Genomic DNA, 20,645 nt, shown 5'->3' on the forward strand with positions numbered 1-20,645 from the left:
TTCTATCTGATTTTATGAATAGTTTGCTTCAGGGATTTTCTTTGTTTCTTTATTTTATTTGTGGTGGTGGTGGGGGATGTAATCTTCAGACTTATTTCATAAATGTGATAATGTTTCGTTATGATACAGGTGAAAGACAATGTGGAGAAAGTGTTCTGTAATTTCATCAGTGAAGGTAAAACTACCATTAGGTTTAAAGAGCCTCAAGTGGATTTACATATTAGCAAGGTGAGTGTTTGTTGCATATTGGTGCTCTGTTCAAGGCTATGAGATGTTCAGCTCAGCCATTTTGGCACCACTTATTTGGCATCACTGATTTGACACTGACTTCTTTGACATCAGATGCTTTCATATTTCTCACAGTCTCTCTCTCTCTCTATCTTCCACACTCTCTCTCTCTTCCACTCTCTCTGCTCTCTCTCTCTCTATATATGTATGTATGTGTGTGTGTGTGTATATATATATATATATCATCATCATCATCGTTTAACGTCAGCTTTCATTGCTAGCATGGGTTATACGGTTCAACTGGGGTCTGGGAAGCCAGGAGGCTGCACCAGGCCCAGTCTAATCTGGCAGTGTTTCTACAGCTGGATGCCCTTCCTAATGCCAACCACTCCGTGAGTGTAGTGGGTACTTTTTACATGCCAGACGAGGCTGGCAATGGCCATGAGATAGATAGATAGATATATGTGTAATCATATTTGTCTTTATGTGTATGAGGAAAAAGAAAGTGTTTGTGTCAATCATGTTCAATTACTAATGTTTCTTTGTCTCCTCCCCTCTCTCTCTCTGCATGCATGACCATCTGGTTATGTTTGCATCTGTAATCCTTCTCCTTATTTGTATGCATATATTTCCACATGAATATGCATGCAAGCATTTGCCTCCAACACCAAAACGTACTGTTGTCAAAGCAAGCTGAAACATCCAGTCAGCCATGCCAAACCATCAGCGTCTCTACAGCTGTGCCGAATTGTCTCCTATCTAATCAGGTAGCAAGGTGAGTAATACCGAAACATAGACATGAGTCACAGTTGCATATTGGTATTCTTTGTTCAGATATTCTAGTGCAGTAATCCCTCACCATATTGCGGTTCACCTATTGCAGTTTATTATTTAAACTTACATCGATTCCTCTCTGGTGTGGTTTTGCATTTATAATAAAATAAATATATACAAATTATAAAAATAATTGAAAAATATATACAGTACAATACTGTTTTTACTTCATGGATTTTCACCTATCACAGGGGGGTTTTGGAATGTAAAACTCACGATAGTCGAGGGATTACTATATAACACTAATTCAGGAAGGTGCTGTTTATCGTTGCAGTTAATGCAGAAATCCATTTATGTGGTTTCTATTTTGTAACCATATTCTCATTATAAAATGCTGATGCTTAATGGACAAAACTAATAGAAGACTCAACCATACAGCAGTGAACTGCTTTCAGACCAGAGGCATTGATTGTTGCATAATTTTTAGGGTTCAGTTTTTGAAGGCTTGAATACTCACCTCAGCATTCATTGAATCTTCCCTCCCCAACCATCCCAGCTTCTTTTTGTTGTTCTCATCTCCATTCTAGTGCAAGTTTTCATAGACATACACCCCTGTACATGACCTTGCCCTTACGGTTAATTTTTATATAGTTTTAATTCTCCTATCATTATGCACCTGGTACTATCCTGCCTACCCTTATAGTTTACCCCCTGTTTATACATCCATTGATTATACTGCTACCTCGTCAATGTCTTCTAATTCAATATATGCTTCCACAAATTTTGATCTCACTTCCATCCCCTTTGAGGCTAAACTCTATTGCCAGAACATTGACCAACTTTTAATCATTATCTGCCTGAATTTCTCTGCATATCTACCTGTCTCCCCCCCCCCCCATTACACCACACCCTTATAGTCCTCTTCCCTCACTCTCCACAACCAGCCCCAGCAACTCTACCGGGTTCTATTCATAGCTTTTCTTAATTAGCATCCTTATGCACGTAACTTGACTTGCCATTCATTCTTTAACAAATTCTTCACTCCTCATGGTAGTTGGATCCATCAATTTTCCATGACTGGATTATACAGACTCTCATCAATTTCCTCAGATTCCAAAATTTTCCAGAGGTACAAGCATTATGCACAGTACACATTCACTCCTTTTCTTCAAATAGCATTTATACTTTATTTTTAACCTAAACAAAAAAAAGAAACCTGAACCTTCTAGTTCACCTAAAATGACCATGTCTACTTCATGAATGATAGTAGATTGTTAGTGGAAACACAAATGTTTACAAGGCATTGGACCAAAGTATTCTGTCATCTGGTTTACAAACGACTAGTTGATGATTAGTTACACTGACTGAAATGGAATGTTTACTATCAATATGAATTAAAGATTGTAACCAGAAATGCATAAACGTATGTTAAAATGCATTTAAGCAACAGTATTGAGCCTGTTTGGAAAAGTATACAGACAGTGGAAATAAATTGGACACTCCATTGAGTGGAGTGGGTCTTGTTTTGCAGTTACTAGGTAACCTCACTAGTGCTGGTCCTATGAAAAAAAGCACTCAGTACATTCTCTAAACTCTTTATCATTAAGGAGGTACCCAGCTGTAGAAATCATGCCAAAGCAGACACTGAAACTCTGTGCAGTCCTCTGGTTCACCAGCTCTTGTCAAACCATCCAACTAATGCCAGTAGGAAAAATGGATGTTAAATGGTTATGACGACTCACTTTTACTGTAAGCACTGGCTGGTTTGATAATTTCAAAAAATATATTCAAGTCTTCGTAATGTTGGTGTAGCCAGTGAAAGTGCAAATGCTGATCAATTAAGCGATGCTCATCAACAGCTCTAGAAGACGATTTATGTGAGAATGTCAAAATCATATTTTTTGCCACCCAATACAATGACACTGGTACAGCCCATGAACAAAGTTCTGATTTCTTCATTTAAGCTTTATTTTATTTAGGGTAGTGGATTATTAGTAGAATTAGTAGAGCTTTGAGGAAAATACCTTGCAGCATTCATTCTACCTCTTTGAGTTAAAATACCACCAAAGCCAACTTAGATTTTTTCATTCCCCCAGGATTGCTGAAATAAAGTACCAGTCAAATACTGTGGTCAGTATAATTGATTCTCCTCTTCCCACCAAATTTCAAGGCTTGTGCCTATGTTAGAAACACTTATTTATGAAAGCATTTATCCATGACAATAACTGGATTTTGGAGAAGTTTTTATATAAAATAATCACTAACAAACATTGTCCATGCATGGGATGAAGTTACTACAAAGAACATGGGATTTGTGTGCATAAGAAATTAATCCACATTTTATTAATGATTGTGCAGGCTTTGAGATTGAATTCGTTCAATAAATTATAGAATTTGGATTACAGCTTGGATTTGAAGAGATTAACAAGGAATCTATTAGGGAATTGCTGCCATCTCATGATGATGAAGATTTTGTTGAGATAGAGCAACAATATGCTTTTCAATAACCAGATACTGAAGGGGAATCTACACCAACAAAGGAGTTCATGATAAAAAATATTTTTTCATGATTGTGAAAATGTAAAACAGATTAACAGATTGATCCCCTGATAATCATCATGCAATAAAAATTTATCAAGATATAAACAACTATATACACTATAAACAAATCTGCATCATCATTTAACGTCTGTTTTCCATGCTGATATGAGTTGGACGGCTTTACAGGAACTGGCAAGGCCAGGGGTCCACATTAGGTTCCATAGTTTATTTTGGCTTGGTTTCTATGGCTTGATACCTTTCCTAATGCCAACCACTTTACAGAGTGTACTGGGTGCTTTTTATGCAGCACTATCACCAGCACCAGTGCTTTTTATGTCGCATCAGCACCCACACCAATGTTGTTTGTGTGACTCCTTGGTTTTAGGATCTCATTTCTTTTGTGGGTGGGTCTTCTCTAGTACAGCAGTGCACCACATATCTCAGTCGTCTGTCATCTTCATAAGGCTCAGTGTTTTGAGATCAGCCTTCAGTACTTTATCTCATGTTTTCCTTGGTTTCCCTCTTCTACAACTTCCCTCCACTTTAAGTGATCGACACTTCTTTGTGCAGCTGTCTTCGTCTATCTGCATCACGTAACCAAACCAGCAGTCTCCTCTCTTGCACACTGCATATAATTCCTCTGATACTCAATTTCTCTCTCAATACACCGGTGCTCTATCATGCATGCACACTGACATCACACATCCAGTGGAACATAGCAATTTTGTTCCTCTCCAGCCCTCAAATTTTCTCCAAATTCAGGGCCAACGTCTCACTACCATGCAGCATCATACAATCTTCCCTTCACTTGGAGAGAGAGGGAGAGATCTTTGGTTGCCAAGAGAAATAAAAGCTCTCTGAACTTTCTTTGTTCTATCCTTATTCTAGCAATTACACTTTCTGTACAACCTTAACCACTGCTAATTAGGTCACCTAGGTAGCAAAAATTCATCTACAACTTCCAGAGAGCCACCGGGACATTTGATGACACCAGTTTCCCATGTATTTGTGGTCTAAATTTGTTGTCTCAGTTTCCAGGACCTGAATGTTCATACAGATCAATTGACTCTGTCCCTGATCAAGAACAGGCAACGTATTACCCAGTGGAGTTCCTCAATTCACTTCACCCACCAGGATTTTCACCACATTCTGATCATGAAAACAGGTGCTCCCACAATGCTATTGAGAAACCTTGATGCACCCAGACTCTGCAATGGGATAAGGTTGGTTGTTAAAACAGCCATGTCCCATGTGTTGGAAGCAACAGTAATTACAGGCATTTTAAATAAATGCTGCTATGTCACAATATTTTACAGGCATTGACCAATCTTACATGATATAGTTGTATTTTAGTGCGGTCTTGCATATCACAGCATTCTGTTTGCATCAGTTATCCCTGATGAACTGGGCCAGTACCTGAGTCATTCTCTTTCTACTCCACCCTCTTCCTTCTCTTATTCTTTCTTTCTCTCTATCTTTCATGTGTTGATTACCTTTCCTCTTGATAAATGAAGCTGAAGATTTTTGTTTCCTTTTATGTTTGTACTTTTTTAAAACCAACTTTGTCTTTCACCTTATCTCGGGCGATTAAATGTCAGGTGAGAATTATGAAATCACACCGATAATATTAATATTTCTGTTGTCTTCTTCCTTAACTTAGAAAAGGTTAAGATGAAATTAAGTCTTCTGTACTTTATACATCATCGTCATATTACTTTTCCTATGCTGGTATGGAACGGAGAAGATTTTTGAGGTAACATTTTATTAATGACTGGATGCCATTTTTAATTGTCACCCCTTTTAACTGATTCCCACTATTACCTAGGTGTCCTAATTAGCAATGGAGGAAGGTGTTAGCTAGAGTAAGTATAGAGTGCAGAAATTCAGGAATCTATTGCCTCCACTGGCTTGGTATTGTATGGAATGCAAATTATTATGTGAGAAAGCTGGAGAGAAATGTGGCAAGCAATGTTCTGCTAGATATAAAATGCCTGAGTGAATGAATGCTAGAGGACAAATGAGCTGAGAGTTAAACGGGATATAAAAGGAATGAAGATGTAGTAAGCATGGCATGAGAAAAGACCATGTTGGTTGGCTATGTGATGTGTATGGAGGAAGACAGTTGGGTTAAGAGATGGAAGAAACCTGCTGGAGAGGAAGACATGGGACAAAGTGGTGAAAGCTAATCTCAGGAAATAAACTCCATGAAAGAGATGACGAAAGACAATTTGAGTGGACAAGATATTGTACTGGATATGACCATCGAATTCATTGCAAACATGTATGATGATGATGATGATGTGTGTGTGTAAGAAATATAACAAATTTAGTTTCTCTCCCTCTCTTTCGCTGTCATTTTGTCTCTTATGCACACACACACATTGGTCATATTTCTCAGAAAGTTGAGACTTGAAAGAAGAAATCTCTATTCTATTTAAAAGAAAAACAACTAATAGTTACAATAGGCATAGGAATGGCTGTGTGGTAAGTAGCTTGCTTACGAACCACATGATTCCAGGTTCAGTCTCACTGTGTGGCACAAGTCCTGGGGTTGATTTGCTTGACTAAAGGCGGTGCTCCAGCATGGCCACAGTCAAATGACTGAAACACGTAAAGAGTAAATAGAAACAATGATAATTGATGATGATGATATCTTTATTAATGATAGTGGTGGTGGTTACTGCCACAACAATGACAATGATGTCTTCTATTGGCACAAGGTCAAGAATATTTTTTTACTGAGTATGGGGCACTAACAATTAAATCAGATCTAGTACTTGACTGGTAGTTGTTTTAGGGACTCCCATTGCCTTCCACAAGAGGTTGAAAGACAAAATTACTCCTTGTTCCTCCTCTTGTTGGTAAGATAAAGAGTGAATCAAAGCATAGGTGATAGGTAATAAGAATATGAAAAGCTGAAATGAAGGTGTATACTTTGTCTATCTAACCTTAACATCTCCTTGGCTATCATTGTTTGACCACAGGTTGCCCTTCACTGAGAAGATCTATGATCAGTCATGACCATTCTAGTATATATATACATGGTCTGATCAATAAGTATCCAGACTGTTACCATAGTAACTAAGCTAAATCATGCAGAGTGAAGCTGTTTGGCACAGATTGATCTTGAACTCTGCTGTGCATGCACACTAAGTTTCAACATTCTAGCTCACTTCTGTTTACAGCAGTGCTTGGAAGGAAGGTGTGTTGTGTATGATCGTCATATTGACTATGACAGAGAAAGTTGAGCAGAAAATCTGCATCAAATTTTGCCAAAAGCTTGGCAATACCTGCTCAGGGGCCTACACAAAGTTTTCAAAAAGTTTTCATTGTTCTCAACACAATCAAGGAGATCTTGTGCAACTGAAGCCCGAGTGTCTTTTTGGTCAGCTGAAAGCAGTTTTGGCACAAACTTGGCAGACATGCATCTCATACCCAAATCTTCAGTGATAATGGGCTGGACTGAACTGTAACTAATCTGCACATCCTCTAATAACTCATGGATGGTGATTCGACGATTTACCCTCACAGCTGCATGCACATCTGTGATGGTTTTTGCAGTTCTGCTGGTTGTGGGCCTCCCAGAACGTTTGTTGATATCACCATTTCTTTGACCATCTTCGAAACATATGAACCACTCATACACTCATCTCCATACACTTTCTGCAACTTTGAGGCCTATGAGCAGGTATCACCATGACAACTTTCATACACATATGTTTTGGGTCATCCTGTAAATAATGTAGTTTTTTTAATACTTCTTTTATTTTTCAAAATTAAGATAAACAAAATGTTTTTAAAATCTAAAATGTACTCTCCATCTTTATCTACAATGCTCTTCCATCTATCTTGTAGACTTGCAAGGCCTCTCTTCCGAAATTCACTTGTCCGTTATGAAAAATACTCCTCCAGTACTGTTCTGACCTCATCTTCAGAATTCTTATTTTTTCCGTCCAAATGATTTTGATGACTGCAGAATAAATGATAATCTGATGGGGCAATGTCCAGTGAATATGGTGGGTGGGGCATCATTTCCCATTCAAACTGTTCCAGCCTTTGGAATGTCATCCTCACCATATGTGGCCGAGCATTATCCTGATGGAAGAAACTATGGTCGACTTAAGCAGCTTGCCGTAGATCTCCTTTATCATTTGGTTTGGGTTTAAAAGTTCAAAGTGGACTAAACATTTCATATCTCATGAAACAGATAACACCTTAGATGGACGAAGACCTTCTTTAGCCTGGGGTGCTGGTATTTCTCCTTTCCCTACCCACTGTTTTCGGCGTGTGACATTTTTATAGAGAACCCATTTCTCAAACATTCGCTATTAGGTACAAAAACGATCCATTTGTTAAATGTGACAGCAAAGAAGAGCACACATTCACTCTTTGCGCGTAATTAGACTCAGAAAGTTTGTGAGGAAGCCAATTTGACCCAATTTGCTGACTTTTCTGATAGCACGCAGGTGTTGATGAATGGCTGAATGACCAAATTCAAGCTTCTCTGCTAGTTCTTCAACAGTTACAATGGGATTTTGTTCCACCAGGGTTTGCAGGACGTCCTTGTCAAACTCTACAGATCTCCTAGGCTATAGTTCCTGTTTCAGAATTTCTGGAACCACTATTGACACTGGATTACGCTTATTGTCTGATCCTCATATACTGCATTAATATTCCTCGCACTTTCCGTTGCGTTGTTGCCTTTATTGAACTCATAAAGCAAAATATGCAGAAATATGCTCCTATGTCACCTTCGTTATAGCTTTGAAAAAATAACTGTTAAAATCGAACTGCACTCTTTGAAACTTGCACTGCTTTTATAGCAAGTTGATGCAGGTATTTCATCGCATCCCCTTCTGACTTAGTTCATGCAATTGAAGAAAAACCACATTATTTATGAGATGATGACCTAATATATATATGTATACACATATAAATGCTCATACGTATGTGTATATGTATATATATATATATATATATATATTATATATATATATATAGTATATATATATATTTATGTGTGTGTGTATATATATATATATATATATATATATATATATAGTTATATCTTTGTGTGTGTGTGTGTGTATATATATATATATATATATATATATATATCTTTATGTGTATATATATAGTTATATCTTTATATATATAAATTAGGAACTACATTGTCCAATGTATCTTTGTACTTTAGATAGTAGGCTGCTATTTCTAGCAAGTCAAGTGACCACACAGAGGTAGTGGGGGTCTCTTTTGTGGTTAATGATGAAACCTCCTTCCCCATCTCCTCAAATATCAATGGAATGATTTTCAAGTGGTCCGACAGTAGAGGTGGGGTAAGACAGATTCAGCGTAAATCAATACTGCTAATTCAGTATTGATTAACTTAATTATAGTTACAGCCAAGAATTCGAAAAACAATAAAGAAAATTTTGAAAATTGAATGGCATTTGTAATTATTGTAAAATTAGGATTATCATAAATTAATATTTTTCACAATTTCCCCATCTATACATAGGTTGATACTCTGTGTGTGTGTGTATGACTCTGGTCAAACTTGACCAAAAATATGCCAACCATGACCATCCTATCTTTTTGTATATTTACAACATATTTCAATGTCTTTTTTAAAAAGATGACACAGTTTGATTTGAATGGGATTTGGCTGCACTTTCAAGTATATTGTGTGACCATGTCAAATGCAATACTTGTTTGAGCCCTTTGTTCTGAGTTCAAATCTTGTTGAGACTAACTTTACTTTTTATCCTTTCAAGGTTCTTAAAATAAAGTGTCAATGAAATACTGGGGTTAATACAATCAATGAACTCCCTCCCCTCAAAATTGCTGGCCTTGTGCCAAAATCAGAAGTTTTTATTTTAAGGGCTATGGAGTGACAAAATTGGTAGAATATCAAAGAAAATGCTTAGGTTGCATTTTGAGCTCAAATCCAAGGTCAGATTTGCTATTCATCCTTCCAACTATCAAGTATTCATGGTGGGATGATTTGATAAACTACCCCACCTCCAAAATTAGGACTTCATCTCTGTTATCTCTCTCTCTCTCTCTAATCATGTGTATGCAAGTAGTTTTCTTCTTTTTAATTGTGCAAATTTAATGAAGTAACTTTAAAGCTTTGCTCTTTCATCAAAGATGCTGGCAAACCATGACCACAGATATTGCAGAATGTGGCATGTAAAAAGCATCATGATGCCAGTACCGCCTTGGCTGGCTTCTGTGCCGGTGGCACGTAAAAGGCACCAACTGATTGTGGCTGTTGCCACCCTCCTCTGGCCCCTGTGCCAGTGACACATAAAAAGCACCCACTACACTCATGGAATGGTTGGCGTTAAGAAGGGCATCCAGCTGTAGAAACACTGCCAGATCAGACTGGAGCCTCCTGGCTTCCCAAACCCTGGTCGAACTGTCTAACCCATGCTAGCATGGAAAACGGACGTTAAATGATGATGATGTTGTCAGTAGATCCTGCTCCAGTTTTCTCTTAGGTTGTTTAATAGCAGAAACAATAGAAAGCTCATGTAACTTTATCGGAGTTCAAATCCCTCTTGAGTTGACTTTGCCTTGTATCCCTTTCAGTATTGATTTAAACAAGTATCAGTTGTGTATTGTAATCTATTTATTGACTGTAAATGATGTGGACTTAAGAAATTTTCATGAACAATGATTACTCACTAGCAGACTGTGTTGTTGTTTAAAACCTTATAAATCCAGTATATATCTGTGTGTACATATTCAATAAATGGTTGCATCATTGATTGAAGAAGTAAACCTCTATGTAGTTGCTTGGCCTACAGGAAATAGTAATCAAATTTCCTTCCAGTCACATCCTAGTGTCTTAAGGAAAGACAACTTGATTAGTTTTTGGAAGTCGAAATTCATTTTATTTGTAGGTCTATTTCATCATGTGAAATCAGGGGCCAGACAACAACTACCACCACCACCTATCAGTTTCAAGGTGTTGTCCAGTTCATGACGAAGAGAAAGTATTTGTCTAAATGGCTCCTGTACCGGTGGCACGTAAAAAGCACCATTCGAGCATGATCGTTGCCTGTGTCGCCTAATTGGCTCCTGTGCCGGTGGCACGGAAAAATCACCATTCAAGCATGGTCGTTACCAGTGCTGTCTGACTGGCTCTCAGAGTGGTTGGCATTAGGAAGGGCATCTAGATCAGATTGGAGCCTGGTGCAGCTTTCTGGCATGGCAGCCCTCAGTCAAACCATCCAACCCATGCCAGCATGGAAAGCAGATGTTAAACCATGATGTTGATGAATCTCTTTTGTTGCTTTTATATTCTTTCTTTGCTGTCAGAAGTGTTCACCTTATAAATCTTTATTCATTTGTTTCTATTTTAGGCAGATTCCATTCAGTTGAAAAGTTTTCTCACAGTATTAAAAGCCAGCTTAAAGGGAGAATGCCCCCAACAAAAATCAAACTTATCTACTTTATCTGCAATTACACCAAAGCAGATTGAAAACAGCAAGAAGAAACTGACCATTTTGAAACGACAAGATTACCCCATCTTGAAGGGTTTTCCATTTTCCCTTGTCAGCTTGAAAATAATTGGTTGCCACATCAAGAAATTAGACTCCAGGATACCTTCATTGAAATACCTGCAACATCTGGACTTAGCCGATAATGTCTTGCAGGAGCTCCCCGAGGCTTTCAGTCGCATTCTTCTTACTGACTTGATCCTGAAGGGAAATCAGTTTTCCAACTTCCCCCAAATTCTACTCGAACCACCCCTGTGTGATAACTTAACTGTCTTAGATCTCAGCAGTAACCAGCTTCAAAGACTTCCCTCTCATATTGACAATCTGAGGAAATTACAAATTCTCAAAGTGTCCCGCAATCAACTGAAACAACTCCCCATCAATATTGGTAACCTCTCTTCTCTGAAGAACTTAGACATCTCTAACAACCAGTTGCCATTATTGCCTGCCAATTTCATCAAATTATGTCTTCATGAACTTGACTTGTCACACAATAGTTTTTCTACAACTCCGCATCGTATTCTTCGACAGTGTTTAGAACTTCCTTCATTGCAGTCCATTTGTGTCAAATTCATAATAAATAACAAGTAAGTCCATTTTATTGCTTTTCCAATCTTGCATGAATTGGTTTAATTTGTTGGAGCAATTATTTTTTTTCAGATGGGCACCTTCTTTCCATCTTCATAAAGTCAGTGCACAATATATTTTGTTGGCCAAGCAAATTGGATTTGTTGTTGAGCCTCAGGTTAACCCTAGCCAAGAATAATTATGTTTAAAGGCATTCTAGTCATGACTATTTCATCAGGTCTTTTTTTTTTTAAGACAGTAGGGTGCAGTTTGAGGCAGAGTTGGATGCTATTTCTTGAAGGGTGGCTCACAGACTGGAGAGTAAGGAGTTAGAAACCTTGCTGGAGAGTACAATATAAGGACTGTAGTAACCTTTCGCAAACCTTTAGCAAACTACTTCAGCATCCTGAAACAGAGTTGGGGTGGGGCAGGAAACTTCCACTGCCATAACTAAAATGAAACATGTTATCTGTTATATCTGCATTTTTCATTCCATTTGCCTTAAAAAATGCTGAGCTATAGAACAATTTTGTTGGCAGGTTATGTCAGTTATTGTCACTGTTTACTGTTTTTTTCTTTAGTTCAATGCTTTTCCTGAGAAGTTTAGAATGTAAACATTGACACACATGAGCACACAGGCTGCAATATAGTTTCCTTCTGCCAATTTCATTCAAAAAACTTTGGTTGATCTGATACCACTTCATCAAAGAGACTCCAGGATACCTTCAATGAAATACCTGCAACATCTGGACTTAACAAATATTGTCTTGCAAGAGCTCTCCGAGGCTTTCAGTCACATTCTTGTGGTTAGCTTTCTTCTGCTATTGACCATGCCTTGCTGTTACAGAACAGAGAACTGTTTCAATGTAAGCTTTGATAATTCCACATAAAGTAGGTTCACATCACATGGTAATTGGTATTGTCATCTAAATTTATGTCTACTGTCTACCATGTCATTTCTAAGATAACAAAATATATGTCAAGTGTCCAAGACAGTACATATAAGATTGTAGGGTTTAGATTAAATCTGTTAGGAAGAAAGACTGTGGGGTCATCGTAGACCAAATATCATGTGGCATTTAATTTCATACACTGGTGTGCCACAGTGTAACCTGAAGGTGTGCTGCCAAACTTTGTAAAGAATATGTGTACTGCAAGTGAAAAAGGGTTGAGGAGCACTGTTGTAGATATAGCAGTAGTTCTCAAAAGGGGTCCATGTAAGATTTTTAGGGGTCCACAAGTGTTTTAAGGGTCCCTGAAAAAATTTTGCAGCAGATGTGTGCATTGATATGTATTACATGAAATAGCTGGGTATTTTTTCTCAAACATTTCACATAGTTCAAACTACAAATTAATGTGTGAAAGACAAAATAGAAGTTTCTATAAAACTAGTTTTTGAACATCGAATGACTATGGGGTCCATAGATAAAAAATGGTTGAGAACCCCTGAGATATAGGTTCAAATCCACAGCCAGGTTGACATAATCTTCCACTTCTCTGAAGTCTTTGAGTAGTACCAGCCATCTACAGTTATTGATTCGACTGACTATAATACCTTTTTTTTTTATCATTCAAATTTCCCTTTCCAGTTGTAAATATATGTAAGTTTATTTCACCATCAAACCCAGTTTTTGTGATGTAAGAAATGTATATGCTTCTCTTGTAAGCTGTTTATTCAGTGTACTGGTTAGATTTAGCTTGATTTCACAAATGCAACACATTTCTTTATTTTTAAAGCTTTTTCTAATTTTTGATTTTCTATATAACAATAGAGCTATGTGATTACTCAATCTACTTAGAATACAACCAAATCAACATCTGTCTTAAAGATGGCGTTATCAAGTTGTTATAATATTGTATCCAAGATATCTTTCTTTTACTTACGATTTCTGACTTGGATACACTTCCAAATGTCAAGAGAAACAGAAGTGTTACATAACATTCATTTAGTAGGATCGATTAAATTTTCTCATGAAATATCTAAATACCACAAGGCATTTTCCTCTGACATGCCATCCCCTGCTTTTATAACTGATTTGAAATACAAATGATTATTTTACAGAAGCACTTCATTTTCTCTTTCAGGATCCCTTACTGTGAAACTATGTACAGAGATTTACATGAACTGATACGATCACATAAACGCTGCTGGTGTGGCAAAGTTGTCGTGGCAAAATTCATTCACTGTATTTATCATGCCAGCATCTCTTTTATGGTAGCATCGTTGCTCTCAACATCAGAGAAAACTTTTCCTCTTGAAGCATATTTTTGTTCACAGAAGTGTTTTGACCGTTTTACACAAAAGCAATTTCAAAGTCCTCTGGTCACGTAAGTGTTTCATTGATAACAGTGGATGTGTTTCATTCATTCATTGTGAAATTCTTACACAAGTATCAGTAGCTAATATGTATTTATTCTGACCTAACCTTGTATATTAATACTCTACAATGTTTTAGTCAGTATTAAGGTTTATTATTATTTAACATAATTTAAGATAATTTTGACAGTGTCTTGTGCAAGACCAATATTAGTGAGCTCAAGTGAGAAGCAAGTATTTGTTTTGGAGGATATTGAATTGTTTCTTAGCTTGTGAATGGTTATAAAAAAAAATGGATTTATCTTCAAATTGAATGATAGTGTTTAAAAAAATTGAATTTAAACTAAATAAAATGCAGGATACAAAGTGATGAAAGTGAACTGTTATTTTATGTTTACTGCTCTCGCCTGTCAAGACTAGATTTTTTTGAAAATCTCCAGATGTGTTGTAACACTAAGTCTACAGCTTGAGTCAGATGATTTTATTAAATTATCTACCATTGTGTAAGATTACTATCATATGTACACACTCATTATTAAATAAATGCATCCAACTTAGAATTTTTAATGTTAATTTCCTTTCAAATGTTTGGATGTATTTTACAGCAATGCCTTAGTCCTTTTGTGAATAAACTTTGTAGATCTTTCAATTTTTCCTTCACATCTTCAGTTGCAACAACAGTAGGTTCCAGGCTATGTTTTCACTTCTAACTTTTCAAACCAATCTAATATCTGTCTTAAATACTTCAAATTCTTTACCATTTTCTTTGAAAATCAACCTCCTCTTTCCTCATAAGCAACAAGTCAAAATCTGCCCAGTTATGTTCGAAAGTGGCAATGTGCTTTTCAAAAGATTGTCTCTCTCCAATTCTTGGATCAGCAAAAAATTTTATCAGGACCTATCAAATCTGTTATCATCTGATGCAATGTCAACCCATTGTTTAAACAAAAGCATCAGTAATCGAGACAGTTTATTAGATTCCAACGTGATGAAACTGCTAGCTAGCCAGTCATTTGTGACTTGGTGCAAGGAATTGTGGATTAAGAGCACCTTTCTTTTCTACATTTTTTGCCATGTCATGGTCACATGACTTCATTAATTAGATTTCACTTAATAGTCTTTACATTTTAAATTTTAATAAAAGATAGCCGTTTCATTATTAAGTTGGTATTTGAAGCTAAAAGTTTTTAAAATAAAATTAAAGGTTTTAATTCAAATATGAACTGAAGGCAATCTCTTGTGGGGTCATAGCAAAAAGGGGTTAGGACACATTGGTTATTTTAGTTAATGTGGATAAATCTACATGTGTTCAAGCAATAGCACCTGTTCACAACCCCTTTCCCTTTTTAAGCTCAAAATGCAAACAAAAATACAAATTAAAATTAAAACAGATTCATGGGGAAACAAAGAAAAAAAAAACACTTAAATTTAATTTCACATCTAAATTTACAGTCTGATATACAGATGATCAATTTTATTGGTTTTAAAATTTTACTTCAAATTTTTTTCTTTTCAATTTTACAAAGTCTTTAAAATACCAGACTCCATTTCCTGCAATTTATAACCCTTTCTGTTTTTGTCCATTCCCCCATATTAGTTGGTTTCCATCCCAATGTTCCTCTTATTATTTTTTTTGTTAAGTATTCACAAAATATTAATTCAACCATCTTCAGGAGTATGGCAGTATCTGCATTGTTTGCTTTTTAATAATTTTATATATATTTATATATATATATATATATATTCTTTGATTTTTTTTTTCTTTTAATATATTTTATCACCATGGATACCATGGCTGCCTAGTGATGTTACAACAACTACTACAAACCAGTGAAACTGTTGCAGTGTCTCTGTTCTGACAGTCACCACAGCATATCACATGAGTATTAAAAAAAAAACTCTTTAAATGGGACACTTTATAATTAATGATTTCTAACATTAGGTACAAGACCGAAGTTGTAATGGGTATTGTCAAGAAAGGCATTGGTTGGCCTCCTACCCGAGCAAAATTTGAACTTGGTATTATTCAGTTTCAGTTTTGCATTTAATTGTTCATACTACTGCTTCTTCCACCTCACTGCCTGTCATTATTAATGCTGAACATGATACTCTTAAGTAACAGTTACACAGCCAAAATCTTTCTTATAGTGTTTAAAAAAAAAAAAAGAAAATTTTAGACACACTGTAAGCCTCAGTGTTGCTTATCTCTCTATCACATACTTTTTATACCACAATATTTCTTGAAAAGAGAATTTATGTAAGATATAACAAACAGCAAGGAATAAATTTAACATTCATGTCTCTAAATGTTAACAATTATGTGTTTCTAACGGAGGCACAAGGCCACATATTGGGAGGTGGGTTGTGAAAATTAAATCTGAACTCTCAAAGGAAAAGTCAACCTCAGTGAAAGTTGTACTTGGAGTGTAATTAAATATTGCAGCGCTTTATATTAACACATTTGGCTCTGCACTAATAATTGCATACAAAACAACTCTCAAAGTAGGAACTTAACATCTCATTCTCCTGATTTATTTAAAAAGTAATTTAGTGATGACAGAACAAAGCAGCTGAGAACTGAATCTAATCTGGTTTCTTTTCCTACACAGACACAAATACCTGAGATTATGTGAAAGTGTAGACAGAGTGGGGGTGTGTGTTCCAGTTGGGAAACAATGGAATTGTAGATCAGATTTGATTCTATCCACTACAAATTATTCTCACAACTGTGACAACCAATAATGATGGTGATTCAGAGAACAAATGAGGGATTTGTTAGTGTGGCTATGTACTGCAGTTAGTCATAAGGGGAGGTAATTTCTGCAGAGCTTATAAACTACCTTTATATCACACCAGCACAGCCTATATTAAGCTAATACAAGTATGACAAAGTTATATAAATAGATAGGAACATGTGAACAGTGGAAGGGGGAGAGAGAGAGAAATAGGTACACAAGTTGAGATTATGGGCAGGCTGGGTAAAATGGATTTGATCAGGGGGGGAAAGATTTTTTTAAAGCTTCCTTCTCAGCCACCCCACTCTCCATAAACTGAGTTGCTGTCATCAATATATTAGAACTTTAGTTTTTCTGTCATAGTCATCTACTTCTTATTGTATTTTATAGACTAAATCTAGCTGTAAACTAAACCAGGACAGAAACTTGATTGAACAAATGACTTTCCATAGCATGAAAGCTTTTCAAATAGAGAACAGCAGTTTATGTAAAATGTCAGTTTAATAAGTCAATGGCATCAGACAAATGCTAAAAGAAGTAATAAATCTGCATAAAGAGAACTGAAAATAAATAGTTGAGCTGGATTTGAAAGTTTGGGGAGCTCAATGAAAGTAGAAAAAAAATTAATAAACCTTATTCCTTTTAGTTTGAAAAAATGCAAGCTAATTGATTTGAATATAGGAAATGGAGATCTGAGAAATAAAACTGAAAAAAATCTATTATACATATTCAAGATTGACTATAGAAATTACCCCCCACCTCCAATACACCCCATTGCCTATTTCATTTGACTAAATCTCTCAAGATATATGGGTACACACACCTGAGTTGAAGGAGGCTTAAGTACCATTAATCCGTGTCACATTCAATATTGAACACAGAATTTGCCAACTCTCACCAAACCAATTTTAGTCCTTCCTTTCACAGTCACATTTGCGTAATGACAGTTTGAGAGGCCAAGATAAAAGCAGCAGCTGCTGAATATATTTCTACTGCATCTCCCACGCCACCTGCACCCACAACTGTGTGTGTGTGTAAGAGCTATGGGCTGACAATACCCAGTGGCAGCTTTGGTTTGAATCTAATCATCATTATGGTACAACAGTATAAAAGAAGCAGGGCAGCAGATGGATTTAGGATGAGTAGAATAACAGGGAAAGGGGGGATTTAACAAAGTGTGGGGGGTGGGGAATGGATCACAGATGAGGAATCCTGGTAAATACCTACGTTTTACTGTATGTATGTGTGTGTGTTCATATTCTCCACATGTGCACAAATTATTTCATCTCATTATCTTTCCATCACAGAAACTTTACCAACAGGGTCAACCAGTAACTATCACCATCTTAATCATAACAGTTTCTAACATAGGCACAGGGCTGCAATTTTGGGGGTAGGGATTGATTAAATCAATCGCAGTACTTGACTAGTACTTTATTTTTTTCCAACTCTGAAAGAATGAAAAGCAAAGTTGACCTTGGCAGGCATTAGAACTCACAATATAAAGAACCAAGATAAATTCTGCAAGGCATTTTGTCTAAAGCTCTGATTCTGCCATTCCACTTAATAATAATCATCCTCACATACAAATAAAGGTAGATTTTTTTTCTTTCCCTCTAAAGTATTTAGCACAAAGCCAAAAATGTTGAATATCATGATTATATCAACTTAGGTATATAACTAGCACTTTATTTTATCACACCCACCCAGAAAAATGAAATCAAAGTGGACATCAGCAGATCATAAACAGGAACCAACTCAAGTACCTTATCAATTCTGCCATAATAATAGTTTTTAACACAGGCACAAAGCTAAAAATCTGGAGTGGAGGGTAACAGGTGATTATATTGACTCCTGTATATGACTGGTATTTTGTCATGATGCCTTGGAAGGATGAAAGGTAAAGTTGACCTTGGCTTAATTTGATGTTAAAAGCCAAAACAAGGCATTGCTCTTATGAATCTGCCATTCCATCACCCCCTGTTGTAAATAAAATTGTTTCTACTTTAGGCACAAGGTCAGTAAATTTTGAGGGAGGGCTTTAGTCATTACCAATTGGCCCCTGTATTTAACTAGTGCTTAATTTTATTAACCGCGGTGGGATAAAAGGCAAAGTCAACCTCTGTGAGTTTTGAATTCAGAACATACTGGCATCTCATCAGACTCTCTAACAATTCAGTCAATCCACTGGTTTCTGCCATAATAATAATAATGATGACAGGACTTTTCCTCAAGTGACTTGGCAAAGGACAATATTCTTAATTGTTCCATGAACTGAAACGAAGCCTTAGAAGAGGTCCCTTGCCAAATAATTCCAACAGTGTTGAAGTTATTTGGCAAATAACTCCAGCAGTGAGATACTTCTCCCAGAAGCTTCAATTCTCATCCATTCGGCCATCATCTCTAAGAAAAAGGACCAACAGGTTATTTTTAAGGATTTGACTTTCAAAGAACTTTCATTAGCAATATCATACTATTTGTCATCTTCCATCCAATTTACCTTGAAAATCCTCTACAGCCACAATATCACCCAGAGACTACCTTACTGGGTTACACATTTCTAAAAATTTCTTTGGCAAAAGCAAGTGGAAGGGTGGAGGAAATCTAATGCATTTTAAAGTCTTTTATGTAAAAAAAAAAAATAAAGTTAAAGAGGTTAATCGGGGGTGGGGGAGGGGTATCAAAAGAAAAACTGAAAAAAAAAATTCCCTCCCACTCCTTTGTTTTTCCTTTTCAATTTAATTTGCTTTCCAAGAACAGGAAAAAAAAACCAGTAACTTACTCTGTCAATTCAAGATTTTGGTGACAAAGCCTGTCTGACACAATGATACACACATAGCCTCCTGACTGGGGGTGGAAGAAAAAAAAAAATCACACAAATATATGCATGTATGTATTTGACATATGTAATGCTTTCTGCCGATGGTACCACTTCAAAAGAAAATCACATGCAAGAGGGGGAGGAGGGGAACAATGATGAGGTTTTGGTGCTTCAAATTGCTGGCAACTAAACAGACATCCAGAATTCAGTTGATCCTCAGAGTCTGAATTACTGACAGATAACAGCAGCTGCAGCAGCAACATCAATATCAACAATAGCAACAAGAAGAACAACTCAAAATTTTTCTGCTCCAAATTTTTAGTGTTTTCTTTCATTTTGTGTGTGTGTATCGCTCTCTCTCTCTCCCCCATTTCTGGAGCAGTTCATATCCGCCTCTTTCTAATTTGGATTGTAAAGCTTCTTCAGTGTGTACTATGTTGAAGAATTCACCAACCTCACCAGCACCCAGTACCACCACCTGAGGTGGTGTTTCTTAGTTTTTGTGTTTTATTTTTTAGAGGGGGTTTCCTAAGGTAGCCCTTCAAAAGCGCAAGCTGTTGGTAGTCACTGTCAGCAATCAATGCTGTTTGGCCCAAAAGGCAGAGATTCAAGAACCGAAATGGGGTCGGTGATGTCTAAGTTTATCGGCTCAACCTGAGTGGGTCCCTCTTCAACATCAAGTTCCGTGTAGCTTTTACTATGGGAAAATTCAGGCTTAGTTTCTTCAGGGATGTCTGCAACCTCTCCTTCCATGCCAGATGGTGGGTCCATTTTGGAAAACTCTTCTCTTAGATGATTATAATGTCTCTGCAAAGATAATAAACCAAAGTCAGATAAGACTAGCAACATGTGACTCACTTGAAATGAGGCCTACTGGACCTCTACAAGCTATTTCTAAATACTTCATAATGTCTGTTCTATTCATAAACACACACACACTATATATATATATATAAACAATTACTGTTTATAATTTTCACCTTTAAAGGTATTTTAATATGCTAGCCACTTTGATGAAATTCTTTTCGAAAACATTTTATCCTATATTAGAAGAATATAAATATATATATATTTATATAGAGAGGGAGAGATTTTTTTCTCTTTTTTGACCAGGCTTTGGATGGGTCTCAAATTGTCTCACCTGAAGGCCA

At 36.5% G+C, this 20,645-nt stretch overlaps 2 protein-coding genes across 8 annotated transcripts in view; one reads left to right on the top strand and one right to left on the bottom strand.

The window, feature by feature from the left end:
- LOC115213346 (leucine-rich repeat protein 1-like) overlaps positions 1 to 14,495 on the top strand; it is a 115,656-nt gene extending 101,161 nt beyond the window's left edge. For 5 of the 6 annotated variants that reach the window (XM_036503686.1, XM_036503688.1, XM_029782281.2 and 2 more), the window contains 3 exons: positions 130 to 228; positions 10,917 to 11,641; positions 13,707 to 14,495. In XM_036503686.1, the coding sequence (XP_036359579.1) occupies positions 130 to 228; positions 10,917 to 11,641; positions 13,707 to 13,953 (1,071 nt within the window). In that variant the 3' untranslated portion in view covers positions 13,954 to 14,495. The remainder of the gene's footprint in view (positions 1 to 129; positions 229 to 10,916; positions 11,642 to 13,706) is intronic. The other variant, XM_036503685.1, reaches the window with a different exon arrangement.
- Positions 14,496 to 15,365: 870 nt separating this feature from the next.
- The window catches only part of LOC115212794 (baculoviral IAP repeat-containing protein 6), a 142,537-nt gene continuing 137,257 nt past the window's right edge, over positions 15,366 to 20,645 (bottom strand). For both annotated transcript variants that reach the window (XM_029781493.2, XM_029781494.2), the window contains exon 60: positions 15,366 to 20,301. In XM_029781493.2, the coding sequence (XP_029637353.1) occupies positions 20,065 to 20,301 (237 nt within the window). In that variant the 3' untranslated portion in view covers positions 15,366 to 20,064. The remainder of the gene's footprint in view (positions 20,302 to 20,645) is intronic.

Source organism: Octopus sinensis, linkage group LG6 (genome assembly GCF_006345805.1).
Source record: "Octopus sinensis linkage group LG6, ASM634580v1, whole genome shotgun sequence".
Classification (NCBI taxonomy): domain Eukaryota; kingdom Metazoa; phylum Mollusca; class Cephalopoda; order Octopoda; family Octopodidae; genus Octopus; species Octopus sinensis.